The following is a 15,215-nucleotide window of genomic DNA, read 5'->3' as shown; positions in this document are numbered from 1 at the left end:
AAGGTGTTTCCAGACATTCTGGGCTCTGGCTGTCACTGGCTATGACCTTAGATGATTTTTCCTAAGAAAAGGTTTTAAGTTTTTAATTATCTAACCAGTAATGGAGTAATAAAGAAAGTAAGTTTGTAAATGGGGGCTTCTAATTTTTAGAATCCCACAGTTGATATGTCCAGTTGCCCTATGCATTCAGATAAATATACAGTGAGAGAGAGAGAACCCAAAATTAATTGCACAGTGTGTGATGACAATGTGGGAGGGAGGAAAGAGAGATAGAAATGAAAATTACTTTTTTTATATAAAGGTAGGAAATGGCCCAATCACTAGAAAAACAGAATCATTTCCCCTCATCCAAAGCATTTCCATTTGCTTTCTACCAACAAATGCTTCCTTATTTTTGTCACCTCAATAAATCTTTGGCTTTGCCAGGCATAATAAGAAAAGTTTCATACTGATTTTCCACAGAACAATCTAGAGTGATAAAAATGTCTTTCCTCTACATGAATAAATGAACTGTGACTTGCACAAGTAGGCTGTTAGAAATATGTACCGCTCAACAGCTGTGCCAGTTCAAGGGATTGCTCCTTGTACAGAATACCACAGATCAATTCAATGATAAACCAAAGGCAAACCAAAATCGAGAAGAGTCTTTTATAACACACATGCTTCCTATAACCTGTTAGATCATCAGGTTCAATAATTTGTCAAAAAAGAGTGACCCATTTAGAATTTAAGATTTCATGATCAACTCAATCCTTTCAATTCTCCTGAACATCTCAGCAACTTTTAATGCCATTGACCTTCTCGAGAAGTTACTAGAATCATGAGAAAGTGAGACAGCATTACAATAGTTCTACCAGGGCCATACTGTAGCCATACTGGTAGCTGTAATGAAAAAAAGTAATTTCCCCCAAATTCTGAGTTATTTTCATATTTGGTTAACTGTTTTTGAGGTGATCTGAGGGACTTCTCTCTGATCTATTGGCATTTTCACTTTAATCTCCTGTGAGGTTCCACCTTATTTTTTTGCACAGAAATCGCTGTTTGTGATGCTGAAAATGCTCAGTCAAATCTGTATGACCCTTACTTACCATGTGGCACGGTAACTGCAGTGCTATGTAGCGGATTCAACCAGATCTCTCCCAAACCCCATTTACCAGTAAGCAGCCACTGACATTAACAAGTATCAGTCAACTGAGAAGCTGCAGTCTGGTGGTCCTAACCCCTTCCAATGAGCCATCTCTGACACAATAGGCAGGAAAAGGACTCCCATCACATATCCTCCCTCATCCCAGAGACCGTTCATGCAAGAAGGAGGTGGGAATGTCCGGTAGCCACTTCTCAATTGACAGGGGAATGGACCTGTGTATTGAAACCAGAATACACAGAATGACTGCTTACTGGTAAGTGGGATTTTCGCAGTCCCTGTGTAATCCTTAAAGACAGAGCCGATTCTCACACTCACACAAGATAGGGATGGGATCTCTCTCCCATCCTTATGCTGTCCATGGGGGTGATCATTCTGTCTCCCATGCTATTTAACATTTACATGAAACCGCTGGGAGAGATCATCCGGAGACATGGGGCGCGGGGTTATCAGTACGCTGATGACACCCAGATTATTTTCTCTATGTCTCCGACTGATGCAGTGACCGGGGATGGCGTTTCTCCTCTCGTGGCCTGTCTGGAGTCAGTAATGGGCTGGATGAGGAAAAACCGACTCAAACTGAATCCAGAGAAAACGGAGGTACTGTACTAGTGATAGGTTCCCCCGGTCCGGGAATGGCGGTGGTTCCACCTGTCCTGAAAGGGGTCACGCTCCCTGTGAAGGACTCCGTACGCAGTTTGGGGGTGCTTCTTGATTCGTCGCTTCATCTGACTGCTCAGGTGAATGCGACGGTCAGGAGCACTTGTTATCAGCTCCGGCTGATTCGCCAGCTGCGCCCATACCTGGACCGGAGGGACCTAGAAACTGTGGTACACGCTCTGGTAACTTCGAGACTGGACTTCTGCAATGTACTCTACATGGGGCAACCCTTATACCAAACTCGGAAGCTCCAAATGGTACAGAATATGGCAGCCCGGCTGGTCACTGGCGTATCCAGGACCAGCCACATAACACCTGTACTTAAAGACCTTCACTGGCTGCCCATCCGCTTCCGAGCTCAATATAAGGCGTTGGTTATTACCTACAAAGCCCTAAATGGCTTGGGCCCAGGATACCTAAAGGACCGCCTCTCCCCATACAATCCGCCTCGCACCCTCAGAACATCTGGGCAGCAATTGCTGAAGGTGCCTGGGGCTAGGTTAGCTTCTACTTCTAGAAGGGCCTTTTCTACAGCTGCCCCAGCCCTTTGGAACACGCTGCCCACCGAGCTCCGCTCATCTACTACCCTGGCCCAATTTAGGAAGGATCTCAAGACCTTCCTATTTAAGCAGGCATTCCCCGATTAAGATCCTGTGGGCCTCCCCTCCTCTTCCGTGGCCATGAGGACGGGCTATGGGGCTTTTATTGCTGTTTTTACTTTGTATATTGATGTTTATGTGCTTTTAACTTTGTATTTGTGTGCACTTGTTGCACTGTTGTAAGCCGCCCTGATCTTCTTGGAAGGGCGGGATAGAAATAAAGATTTTATTATTATTATTTATTATTTCATATTGTAGCGCTGATCATGTCATTATTCTGTAATTGAATCGGCACTACATTAATGCAAATTCCCATTAATGCAAAATACCGGGGCAATGCCACTTCAATGACAAGACAATGACAGGATCAGTGCAATGTCATTTGAAAGACTTTCATGTGATCAATGTTACTCGCACTTTCTGAATAACGCAATGTCCGGATAAGCACAACATTGTATGAAAGCCCTTCCCACAATCACATGGGAAGGACGGGGCAGGGATGGGACAATGACGTCCCATCCTCCATGTGATAATCTCCTCAGTCCAGATGTGATAGAGCTGCTAAAGTAAAGGCATATGAATACGTAGCACTTACAAATGTGTAACTGTATGTTATGTATCCATAACTGCACAACAGGATTTGCAGGGTTCCACTACATTTAGAGAGTCCCCATAGATTGTGGAGTCCTTCTCCATTCATGGGCTTTGCTGATCCTGGCTTCCCGAATTACGAGGCATGATGAAAAATCTCTATGTACACCTTCTCTTCATACTATGCTTGATTTTTTAAATCTTTCTTTTTAGCTGCCTTTTCTCCTAAATTGTTTTACCTTTGTCAGGAAGGATGGGAAGAGTTTCTGGGAAAAGAAAAATTAAGTATTCAGAGCATATTGGTGGGTCCTCTTGACTATAGCCTTTATTTTTCATACACAAAGGCAAATGCAGGAGTATGAGCCAAAGGAATTTATAATAGAAGGTGGACATGAACACATCCCAAGAGGCCATTTTTTGTTTTGTTTCCCCAATGCTTTTTCACAGTTTCTGCAAAGCACTTCATTTTCAGCTAATCAGGCCTGAGCCTTGGGAGGTAAGCCAGTTAGAACTGCTTGCCACAGCTTTCTCTACATGACATGCATCCAATAGGCAAGGAAATACAAGAGCAGTATTATCAAACTGCTAACTGATATCTGTTGTCAGTGTGATAGCAACTTGATGTAGCTTGGTGGTTCCAAAAAGCAGACAGTTGGCACCATCTAGCATGAGTTCCAGTAACTGACATGGAAAATTCTAAATGCCACCCAAGGTTTATGTCAAATGGTTCTATAGCATTCACGGTCACCAGGGCTACTGCTCCTGATGACAAATGAGCATGTGGATAAGAAAGAATAACTATGACTTTTTAAATACAACTTGAAACATATTCAAGTAGGACTTGCCTATCTTTGCCAGCACAAGACTTGATACATCTTTTTCAGTGTTTGTAATGTTAAACCAAAACAATTCCAGTCACTTTACTTCCTTGCTTTTCTTTAGATTAATCACAGAAGTCTTTTTAATGAAGTAATGGAGACAAGAAATGGCTCGATTGTGAAATTGGCATTTACAGTCTCTCTGTGTGTTTTAATATTATGAAACAGCAGAGTTCTGCAAGAAGCCTTTTGTAAGTGTGAATTGAGAGCAGTTAATTGGACAACCTATATGGAGACATACTGAAGAAAGAATCAGAGGGCTGGAAAATTAAGGAGAATCAAGAACTAGAAAGAGAAGGGTTTAAATTTAGAATCAAGAACTAGAAAGAGAAGAGGTTAAATTAAATTGCTTGTCATATTATAAAGTAAGAGAAAGGGTAAGAGAAGATAGGTAGGATAAACAATATGAAGGTCAAAAATGAGAATTTGAATCATTGCTATATACAGATGAATGTTACCTGATTAGTAAAATGTATAAGCTACTATGTAGGTTTGATATGGAAGATAAACAAGTTAAAGAATATATGATCAGTTGGACAAAGAATTTGAGGCACAATATCAGAATGTGCCAATGAGAAAATATTTGGATAAAGGGACTAAAACTTATTTGTTCATACAGTCTAGCATGGCATAGCAGTTTGAATGTAGTACTACAACTCCGGAGCCTAGGGTTCAAATTCCCACTCAGCCATGAAACTGGGTGACCTTAGGCAAGTCACATTCTCTCAGACTCAGAGGAAGGGGTCAATAATATTTGTTGGAAATATGGGAAACAAGTTGTTTCATTTTAAAAAAAAACTTGTTATGAAGCTATCAGAAAGTTAATAAATTCTGGTCCAAAATGAGTAAATGGGCATAAAGGATCTTAAGATTCAAACTGACTCTGAAGCGTATGTTTGCTAAACATGATAAATGAAGAAAATAAATGGGGGGAAATTGCAATCTAAATAGATACTTAGTAACAGCAGGTAGAATAGTCCTGGCAAGACACTGGAAAACAAACCAATTGCCAGACTGTTTGGAGTGGGCAAACTAGTGGAAAAACTAGTTGGGCAAACTAGTGGAAATTGTGGAAATTGTGGAAATTGAGAAAAAATAACAAATTTGATTAAAGGAAATACAATACAAAAGTTTTTAGAAACCTGGGGACTCTACAAATTTTATGAAGGAATACCAAGGAGAGGTAGGTAGCTACCTACATACACAGAATGGTGTTGTTTGTAACCTGATGAAATATCCACTTCTGAACTATCATTAAAAATACAGAAGCCCTGTCCCTTATTTCACGTGGTCACACTACCCCCAATCTAAAATAAATGCTTTCTTTAAAAATGCAGTTTCTATCCTTAGTTATAATAAAGTAATGAATAGTATTTACTGTATTTTCCGGCGTATAAGATGACTGGGCATATAAAACGACCCCCCCAATTTTTCCAGTTAAAATATAGAGTTTGGGATGTACTCACTGTATAAGACTACCCCTCTTCCAAAGCACACCAAATAAAAATTTAAAAAACATCAGATTTCAATATGATAATTTAAATTCAAATACTTATGACATGCAGGTCCTTAGCAGGAAACATTGTTGTATGCAAAGCCTGCTGAGATTGGTCAGCTCTCCCTGCTTGCCCAGTGCTCCCTGTCTCCAAGACTATCAGAGCGGTAGCTGCTTTCATACAATCGCCGCATATGGTGGGGATGTGGCCGCGGCCGTTTTTGAGCTCCCCCCACCATATGCAGCAACCGCAGATTCTCCAGTCCGGCTCGGAAGTTTCAGCACCTGCCCTGTAATACGACATCCAGTGTATAAGACGACCCCCAACTTTTGAGAAGATTTTCCTGGGTTAAAAAATAGTCTTATACCCCAGAAAATACAGTAGTCTATACCAAAATAGAGGGCTTAAAAGGTTTCTAGAGATATTAGGCAATCATTATTTCCCATGAAAGCTTTATTCTACCAGTTCATGAGATTTTACTTTATTTTCCTTCTCAGTCATACAACAGTACCCAAGCTGTTAAGGCAGCAAATGCAGCCAAAGTCACAAGTATGTGTGTTTGGAGAGTGGCTCAGCGGAAAGGCACACGTCAGTAGCACAATTAGACCAGTCCCAGTTGTTCCTACTTCTCAACTGGCCTTTGCAGAAAAGGTGGGATTGCACACAGGCTGATTGCTTGAAACAACCATGAGAGACAACTTGTGAAAGACATCCTACCAAGCTTTGCTAACTCAGTTCTGATCCTGGTAATGGCTCCTTTGCCCTTTTCACACTGCACAAATATAGCAATATGATTCTACTTAGATTGCCTTGGTTCCATCCTGTAGGACCCTGGGATTTGCAGTTTAGGGGAAGGGTACTTAGAATTCTCATTCAGAGAGTGTTAATGCCTTTCCAAACTATAAAGCACAAGATTCCATTGGATGCAACTGTGGCAGAATCATAGCTGCTGCCATATTGTAGAAATAAAGCAATTTGATACCACTTTAACTTCCATGGCTCAATACTATTGAATTCTTGGATGTGTAGTTTGGTAGGGCACCAGGGATCTATGACAGGGAAGGTAAATGTCTCACAAAAGTACAAATCCCAGAATTCGATAACACTGAGTCATGGCTGTTAAAGTGGTGTCAAACTGCTTTATTTCTGCAGTGTGGAAGTGCTCCTTCTGACTACTTGTCTGCATATCCCTCCCACTAATTTGTTCTATAGACCCCTTGTTAGATTTGATTGCTTTGCCTTGCCTGGGCAGGCAGACTTGAACTAAGTGTATTTTCCAAAGAGCAGTTTGTGACACCAGACTCTCTTGTGATATAGTTTAGAACCCAGTGCAACAGAATATTCTTTTCTCCTCATGATTTTACTTTTAACAAACTTTGCAATAGATTTGGGGTTTTTTCCATTCACAAAAGTACCTGTAACACAAGTTGTGGCAACGACAACTAGTAATAATAATAATAATAAATAAATAGTGAAAATAAAGCTTCAGGATGAACACATGACAACAGTGCAACCATCCCACTGAAGTGTCTACTTTTTATTATTATGACTGAGATCCTTGCAAAACCAGCAGAACATACAACTACACCAATGTACATCTACAATAGTAATGTTCTGAGCAACATTCTGTTGGCCATTCCAGGTCATAGGGGTTTTACAGCCAGCACATTGCAGTGTGGATGAACAGGAAACAGCTCGAGGAAGTGGGTATTAGACACCTCCTTCCAGAAGCTTGTAGAAAATGCAACTGCAGCATAACCTAGAGTTATGCTGATGTGCTACTCCAACAGGAGCAGTACAAAGCCTATCAGTTTCAAGGAAAGCATGACCAAAAGATTTTAGCTTACTTTCTCGGATATCTTCGTGAATGCTTCGCCTTTCAGAGTCACCATCCAGGTTTCTTTCATTATTCTTCTTGCTTTTTTCACCTTTCTTGTTGCCATTTTTAGCTGACAGAATAAAAGAGAAACGTGTTATATTATTTCCCTCATATATAAGCTACCATGACATAACACCAAGTCAATAAATTAAGAAAACAAAGAGGGGGAAATCCCATCATCATCCACCCTATTATTTCCAAAAGTAAACAGAGAATTTCCATTTTTTTGCCAAATACTGTAGTCTAAAAGTCATATAAACATGGGGTTTTCTTCAAAGTTTAATAGCTTTTAATAATTCCATTTTTATTAATGCAATACAATCTTGTTCATGTTTCTTCAAAAGTCAATTCCACAGTCTTCAGTGGGGTTACTTTTCAGTAGACATAAACAAAATTACTCCCCAAGCGTCATTGGTTTCAACAAGGAAAGAAAAAAGGAACCCTTCCCCTCACACACACCAGAAAATAAGCAAAGGGGGGGGGGGGGGAGAAGCTACAACAGCTGGAAGACCAAGGTAGGAAAAGGTAGTGTTTTTATTGCTGTTGTTGCTGCCACTGTTGTATGCCTTTAGGTCAACTCTAACTTGTGGCATCCCCGTCATAGGACTTTCTTGGCAAGGTTTCTCCAGAGGGGATTTGCCATTGCCATTGCTGAAAGAGTGTGACTTGCCCAAGGACACTATATGAATTTTCATGGCTGAGAGGGGATTTAAACCCTGGTCTCTCAACTTCCAGAGTCTTAAGAGCTATACAGATTTCCCCTAAGCATGGCATGGATTGGGGCCGCAGCAACCTCACGCCGCGGTCATGATCCAGCCTCTGGAAAGCACAAAAAGGAGCCACAAAAAGCGGCTCCTTTTTGCACCCTCCAAAGGGTGCCTTAGCCATGGCACGGCTGCTCTATGGCACCCCTTTGGTGCTGCATCATTTGGATGCAGTGCTGGAAGTGCATCATGATGGAGCATGCTGTCTGGACTGGTGCACACCAAAATGGTGCCATGGGGCAGAGTTAGGGCAAGCGTCATCAGGATGCTGCATCCTGACTCCACCCACAGGCCAGCATTTTCTGGCAGTCTGTATAGGGCCTCAGTCGCAATACTCAAATCACTTCACTACACTGACTCCCAAGGCTTCATTAGGGCACAATAACCAAAGGCATTAACATTTGAACTACAAAAGGAACATCAGAGAAAGCAAATCTGACAAAGATTTGCCTAGCTAGGAAAAAGCCACAGAATCCTTTGTTCTTGAAGGTCTAGATTTGAATCCCTGTGTATTTAATGAAGTTTGTGTTGCTGTTGTGTTGTGTTATTATGATTGTTATCTCTTTTTTGATTTCATTAAGGCCTTTGACAAGGTTCCTCATGACATTCTTGCAAACAAGCTAGTAATTAGACAATGCAGCTGTTAAATGGATTTGGAATTGGTTGACCGGCCAAACCCAAAGGGTGCTCAGCAATGGTTCTTCTTCATCCTGAAGAGAAGTGACCAGTGGGGTCCCACAGGGCTCTGTCCTGGGGCCAGTGTTATTCAACATCTTTATCAATGACTTGGATGACAGAATTGGGAGCATACTTATCAAATTTGCAGATGACACCAAATTAGGAGGAATAGTTAATACCCCTGAGGACATGATCAAAATTCAGAATGACCTTAATCAACTAGAAAGCTGGGCTAAAGATAACAAAATGAATTTCAACACAGAGATATGTAAAGTACTGCACTTAGGGAGGAAAAATTAAATGCATAGGTATAGAATGGGTGACACCTGGCTGAACGAGACTACATGCGAAAGGGATCTAGGAGTCTTAGTAGACCACAAGTTGAACATGAGTCAACAGTGAGATGCGGCAGCTAAAAAGGCCAGTGCGATTCTAGGTTGCATCAATAGCAGTATAGTGTCTAGATCAAGGGAAGTAATAGTGCCACTCTTGCAGCTTCTTTTTGCAGCATTTTGCAGCTTCTTTTTGCTGTGTGGAGGAGCTGTGCGGTTTGGCCGCTGAGGCTCTTCCACGCAGCAAATGAAGGCACTTTTCAGATTGCCCTTTTGGGCAGTCTATACAGCACCTATGATTCTTTTCTTCTTTAAAAGCTTTAAAAGCTGCATGGCAGGTAAGTTGTGTGTGATCCTGTCCATACCAGGAATAGCTCTACCTATTGAATTTGGCCAGATTTAATTTAATTCAATTTGTTTTTGAAAAGAACTTACCAAAATTTCCAAATCATTTCACAAACAGGATAGAAGGAACTTGTGAATTAAAAAATGGAAATGTTGAGAGAAAATATGACAATTTATCTTGCCTTTCTTCTAAATAACACACTTTGGGACCAATATGGAACAAGATGCATGCACTAGACTCCTAAGTATATCAATCTGCTTTAAAAAACAAAACAAAAAACAAGAGACCAGTTTAATGTATTAACAAGTATACACAAAAAGAAACTCTAGTAGGGATCAATTGGTTCATTTCATCATAAGTATTTATGGGCAATAGCCACAGGGATACATGACACTAAGTCAGACAGTTTCATACAAAAGTTTGTGACCCAGTAAAGCATCTCCTCTCCTAAGTGTATCATAAATCTTCTTATGAACACAGTGGCTATTTACTTCTAAGGGAATGTCACCAAGAATGGTTGTGAAATCAGAATAAGCTGTGAGTTGGAAATTTTTCCCACCCCTGCCAAATAGAAGAACATGGCTGATTTCTTATTTTCTCTTCCACACACAGCCAGAGAGCTAGTGTGGATTCCATCTAAAGGGATGGTCACAATTGGTCCAGTTCAGCAACAATCATCATATTGGAAGATAATGCAACAGTAGCACTATAGCAATCGATATTTTTACAGAGTCATGCGAATGCATGATAATGGCCACATAAAAACAAAATAATATCACAATTGTGTTCCACTTACCTCCATTAATGAATCGTTATTACATTGCGACAGCCCATAGCTCTTCTCCAGATCCTGAAGGAGCCTCCCTCTGTTCTTTTTTCTCCGTCCCTCCCTCCCTCATTCTTGGTTCACCCCTCACTGTCTCCTCTTTCAGCTCTTGGGAAGGTAGCCCCTCCACTTTGTGTGTGTGCACATGTGCTGTTATCCAGGCAAGGAGGCAGCCCCCCACTTGTTTGTGTTTGAGAGGAAACTCCTGTAAGCCAGGCAGCGAGGCAGCCTCCCAATTCTTCCTGTGTGTGTGTTGTGTATGTTGGGGGGGACCCTTCTAAGCCAAGCAGATGGGCTCCCCAGCCACCACCTTCCTCCTCTCCTCTGCTGGGGTGGTTTGCAACAATACCCCCCTCACACTATGATCTAGCCCACTGCAGGCTATCAAGGCAATCATGCTCAGGGGCCGGAGATTTCAGCCTTAGTAAGTAGTCAGGCGGTTGCAATGACAAAGGTGAGAGGAGTGAAAGAAGAACACTTTTTTTCCTGTGGACTTTATCACACGGGGGAAATCGGGGATTCAAAAGACATTATCCAGGGAAAGTTGTGCAATCATGGCTAAGATTATCACACACATCATGATTAGAGAGGGCTTATCCTGGGAATAACCAACAACAAATCATTCATGGGATTTCCGCATAAATGATTTGTTGCTGGTTATTCCCTGGTTATTCCCTGAGTAAGCCCTCTCTAATCATGAAGTCATGTGATAATCTTAGCCACAATCTCACGACTTTCCCAGGATAATGCCTTTTGAATTGCCCTATTTCCCCCATGTGATAAAGTTCTGTCTCTCTTCTTTGGTTCCCTCTGCTCCTTTCTTATTCCTAAGCCTCCTTACTGTCGAGCAATTGGGGGGGGGGGGGCAGACTTCTTTGGGCCCTGGAGACCCAAGAGCTGTGGAGGCTCATGTTTCCTCTCCCCTCTCAGAAGAATGGGGAGAGTGATGGACATGGGGAGGGAAGAAAGAAAGAGTCTCACAGGGATGTGTGTGTATGTGTTCCAAAGCCATGTTGCAGCGTTGGCTTCCTTCTCTTTCTCTCACCATTGCAACCAAGGAAATTAAATAAAAGTTATTAAATAAATAAAATAAAATTTATTACTTTACCACCTTATTTGTATCCAGTACAAACAAAATCATGCCCCATACCTCACAACAAGACAGAAATCCACTCCAAAACTGATCCTAGCAACATGAATGAATTGCCCTGGATTGCTCCCCCAATAGTGCAAATGAAATGTGAGTAACTTTCACACTTTTGTAATCGCACTTCATTGGCACTATTGACAATCCATTCACACCAGTTCTCCATGTATGAGTTGTTGCAGGAGCATGCTGGCTCATTCAGGGTAGCAGTACTGGATGAGGGCAATGCCATTTGAAAATCTTCAGCGCGATCACATGACTATGCCGAGACCATTCCTTTTACTCCCACTTTTTTCCCCATCTGAAAATCTCCTGAGATAGCAAACAAGGAACCAGTTTGTCTTTGACATATTGTGCATTATGCACAGATCCTTGGTACCTCCAAAGATGAAACAGCTTGGGGTATATTTGTCTCTTATCTAGAAATTCAAGACTGGCAAGTGACTCATAGCCAATGACATCCTACAAATTTAGAAACAAAGATGGCAGGGCTATGGATACAGCTGGGAATAAGTCTTGCTGAGCTATTGTTTTTAAGTACTGGTCAAGATCTTACATCACAGACCTAGCTACAAATGCATAACTGTGTATGGTCTTCTGACCCAGCTCTCCAAATCTACCTTAACAGCCAGCAGCCACACTGAACAATGGAGATCTGTTCTGCCAGTCATTAGGTTGCAGCACAATTAAATTTTCAAACTCTGCCTTCCATTTATCTACAGTGGGGTGAGTTAATGTCATCTTGCTGCACCGCAGTCACCAGCAGGACAGACATCCATCACAAGGGGCATGTCTTCACTGGCCAGAATACTCCAGGCTACCCAGAGTATTTTGTCCTCAAATTCCCCCCAAACTCCTCCATTACCCATGCGCTCTCTGCTGTGACAATGAGCAGCTGCCATCTCATTCAATCCCTGTTCATCACCCAGATGCTGCTGCTGAGGTCACTATGAGGCATCCAGACATGTTATCAACACTGGGTGCCTCGTGCTGATCTCACAGCAACTCAAGCTTACAGCTGTGATGCTGGGTGGCCCACAAGGACCATGTGGTTGGCTCTCTTCCCACTGTCACTGCAGAGAGAGCCAAAAACCTGGAGCAAAAGGTAAGGTTTTAAAATTCTGGTTAAGGGGAGGAAAGGCCAAATTGGGTGCAGATGTTGTGAAAACACTCTGTGCTTGATTTGGGGTTTTGGCCATTCATCATGTAAACAGGATGCAGCAAGCATGGAATTCAGACTAAATAACCCATGTAGACAAGCCCTAGTTAGGGCTGGTGGATGTTAAGATGGGTTTGAGAGGGGAATTCATGATCGTGACAATAGTGCCACAATCATAAACATGAATACCAAACAATTATAAATGCATTAGACTAGTTTATGCATTCATAAGTATTAAACAGGATGTCAGCCTAGGTCTTCTATGATTCTCTGGATCAAGTTGCTGAGTGTGCCTAAGGTGTCTGAGATGGGTAACAACTGATGAGGATTTTGTTGTTAGTATATTACTATACTATTTTAGTAGTTTAGTATTTTAGCATTTTATAGTGCTGTGTTTTATCAACCAATTTTGATTACTGTATATTTGTCTAATGTTCCACCCTTTGGTGAAAAGGCATTATAAATAAATGTTATTATTATCTGCCTTGGGTATCCTAGTGACAAGACATAAATGTGAAACATTTTAAGTGAATAATAGAGAACGTGCAGGCACTTGGGTGTGATGTCCTGTTTCTCTAGCTCCTCTAATTTAGTTTTGACCCTCCTTTATTCAAACAATTTAGACTGATCTTACACATGGCACTTCAATTTATTTATTTTTATATTGATTGCACAACACTCCACCTCCACCTACTCAATTTCCCCACACTTTCAAACAGCCCATCCTTTCACTGGTATTGGCAACAAATAATAAAAACATTTGGTTAATGTTAGGCTGGGGCAAGAATGTTTGCCTTTTACATACGATAACTGCTTTACACTACTAGGGCAGAGAAATAGATAAGTAGGGTTAAGATAGGATTGCATGTACTATGGCTCTACAACTGTACCTATTTACAGAGCTAAACATGGCATTACCCAGAATAGGCAAAAGGAAGAGCATCTTTTCTTGAACTAATGGTAGAGGTGGGGGGGGCATTTAAACTGGTAATTCCATAAGTTGTGTAGGACAATAAAAAGCCTTAACTTGAATGGAAGATTCCTGTTAGAAGTGTTACTCAGAGTACAACAGGAAATTAGCAGAAATGGATTATATTTGTTGACAGTAATAAAAACAGACCCAAATCTAGGAAAGTAGTTTTAGTTGAAGAAAGGAAACTGCACATAAAACTCAAAAGGTATTTTAAGATTTATAGGTCTGGCACATCACCATTGAAAAATTAGAAACATAATCCAGTTTGAAATGCCCACTTTCTCTCAGGAATGTTATGGAAAAGTGACATTTGGCCAGGAGGCATTGCATAGTAAGGAATGTTCCCTTAAATAAAGTGCATCTGGCAACCGTGGGTAGATATTTTTATTCTAAGCTTACTTGGAAGGAAAACATAGTTCTCATCCTAAACAGCTTCATATGCAACTTTTCCCTGCCAAGAAAATCTTTATATTGGTAGTGGAGGGCGTACATTTTGTTTTATGCTACAATAAGGATGGGGCTGGGATGTGGTGGCTTAGAGGTTAAGATGCCAATTCTGATGATTGGAAGACTGGAAGGTTGGCAGTTCAAGGCCCAAGACCTGCACTATAGGGTGAGCGCCTGTCACTAGTCCCAGCTTCTGCCAACCTAGCAGTTCAAAAGCATGCAAATGCATGTAGATAAATAGATACCACTTTAGTGGGAAGGTAACAGTGTTTGGTGCAATCATGCTGGCCGCATGACCACCAGAGCAGTCCTCAGACAATACTTAGTAATGAAGATGATCACCACCCCCTACAGTCAGTTACGACTAGACATTCAAGTCAAGGGACTAGCTTTACCTTTACCTTTTAGGGTGGGTCAGGAGGTATGTAATAACCTGGAATTTGTTTAATGCTTTAAATACAGAATTTTCCAGAAACAGCCCCCAGATGGTAGACTACAACATCCATCATTCACAACCAGAAGGAGAAATGGCCTTGGGTGATTGGAATTTAGTCCAACAGCTCAGGCTGTGGTTGGGAAAGAGTGCTAGGAAACGTTCACAGCACTTCACAGGAACATATGAGCTAACATCCCCCACCCCATTTCCTAAATAATCCTCACCACAGCCCTAGAAGGTATATCTGTATTAATCTTGATTTGAAACAGATCATTTCTGAAATAGTCCTATCAGCTAAATGGTCACTGTACCCATGTTTAGAAATTATATTTGCCATGTATCTGCTGATACACCCACATATATCATTCTTCATATTGCTTTCCTACAAGTCACTGCCTAACAGTTTATCATATGTGGTGTCATTGTGTGCCCTTAAATTGTTTCTAACTTTTGGCAACCCTAAGTCTATCACGGGTTTTTCTTTGCAAGTATTTCAGAAGGGGTTTGCCATTGCCATCCTCTGAGGCTGAGAGAGTACGACTTGCCCAAGCTCGCCCAGTAAGTTTACATGGCTGAGCAGGAATTTGAACCCTGGTCTCCAGAGTCATAGTCCAACACTCAAACCACTAAGTCATACACAGCTACAATATATGATGTACAAGCAATTTTGAACCAGAAAATCTTTGACAGGATGCACCACTAGAGGCACACCACTAGGCACATGTCTGGGGGCCCCTTAGACTGGAATGCCATGAAATGACAGCAACTGTCACATTGAATTTCTTATGTTTGTCTATCTGTCTACCTACCTACCTACATACTTACCTACTCACATGCCTACTTATCTACCGACTTATTTT

The 15,215-nt window shown here is 41.4% G+C and overlaps 1 protein-coding gene across 1 annotated transcript in view; it reads right to left on the bottom strand.

Annotated features, from left to right (window-relative positions):
• CPXM2 (carboxypeptidase X, M14 family member 2) overlaps positions 1–15,215 on the bottom strand; it is a 98,846-nt gene that overhangs the window by 78,819 nt on the left and 4,812 nt on the right. The window contains exon 2 of the mRNA XM_042460996.1: positions 7,216–7,317. Coding sequence (XP_042316930.1) covers positions 7,216–7,317 — 102 coding nt within the window. The remainder of the gene's footprint in view (positions 1–7,215; positions 7,318–15,215) is intronic.

Source organism: Sceloporus undulatus, chromosome 3, assembly GCF_019175285.1.
Source record: "Sceloporus undulatus isolate JIND9_A2432 ecotype Alabama chromosome 3, SceUnd_v1.1, whole genome shotgun sequence".
Taxonomy (NCBI): Eukaryota; Metazoa; Chordata; class Lepidosauria; order Squamata; family Phrynosomatidae; genus Sceloporus; species Sceloporus undulatus.
Note: the sequence above shows the minus strand (reverse complement) of the source record. Positions and strands in the feature narration are given on the sequence as shown.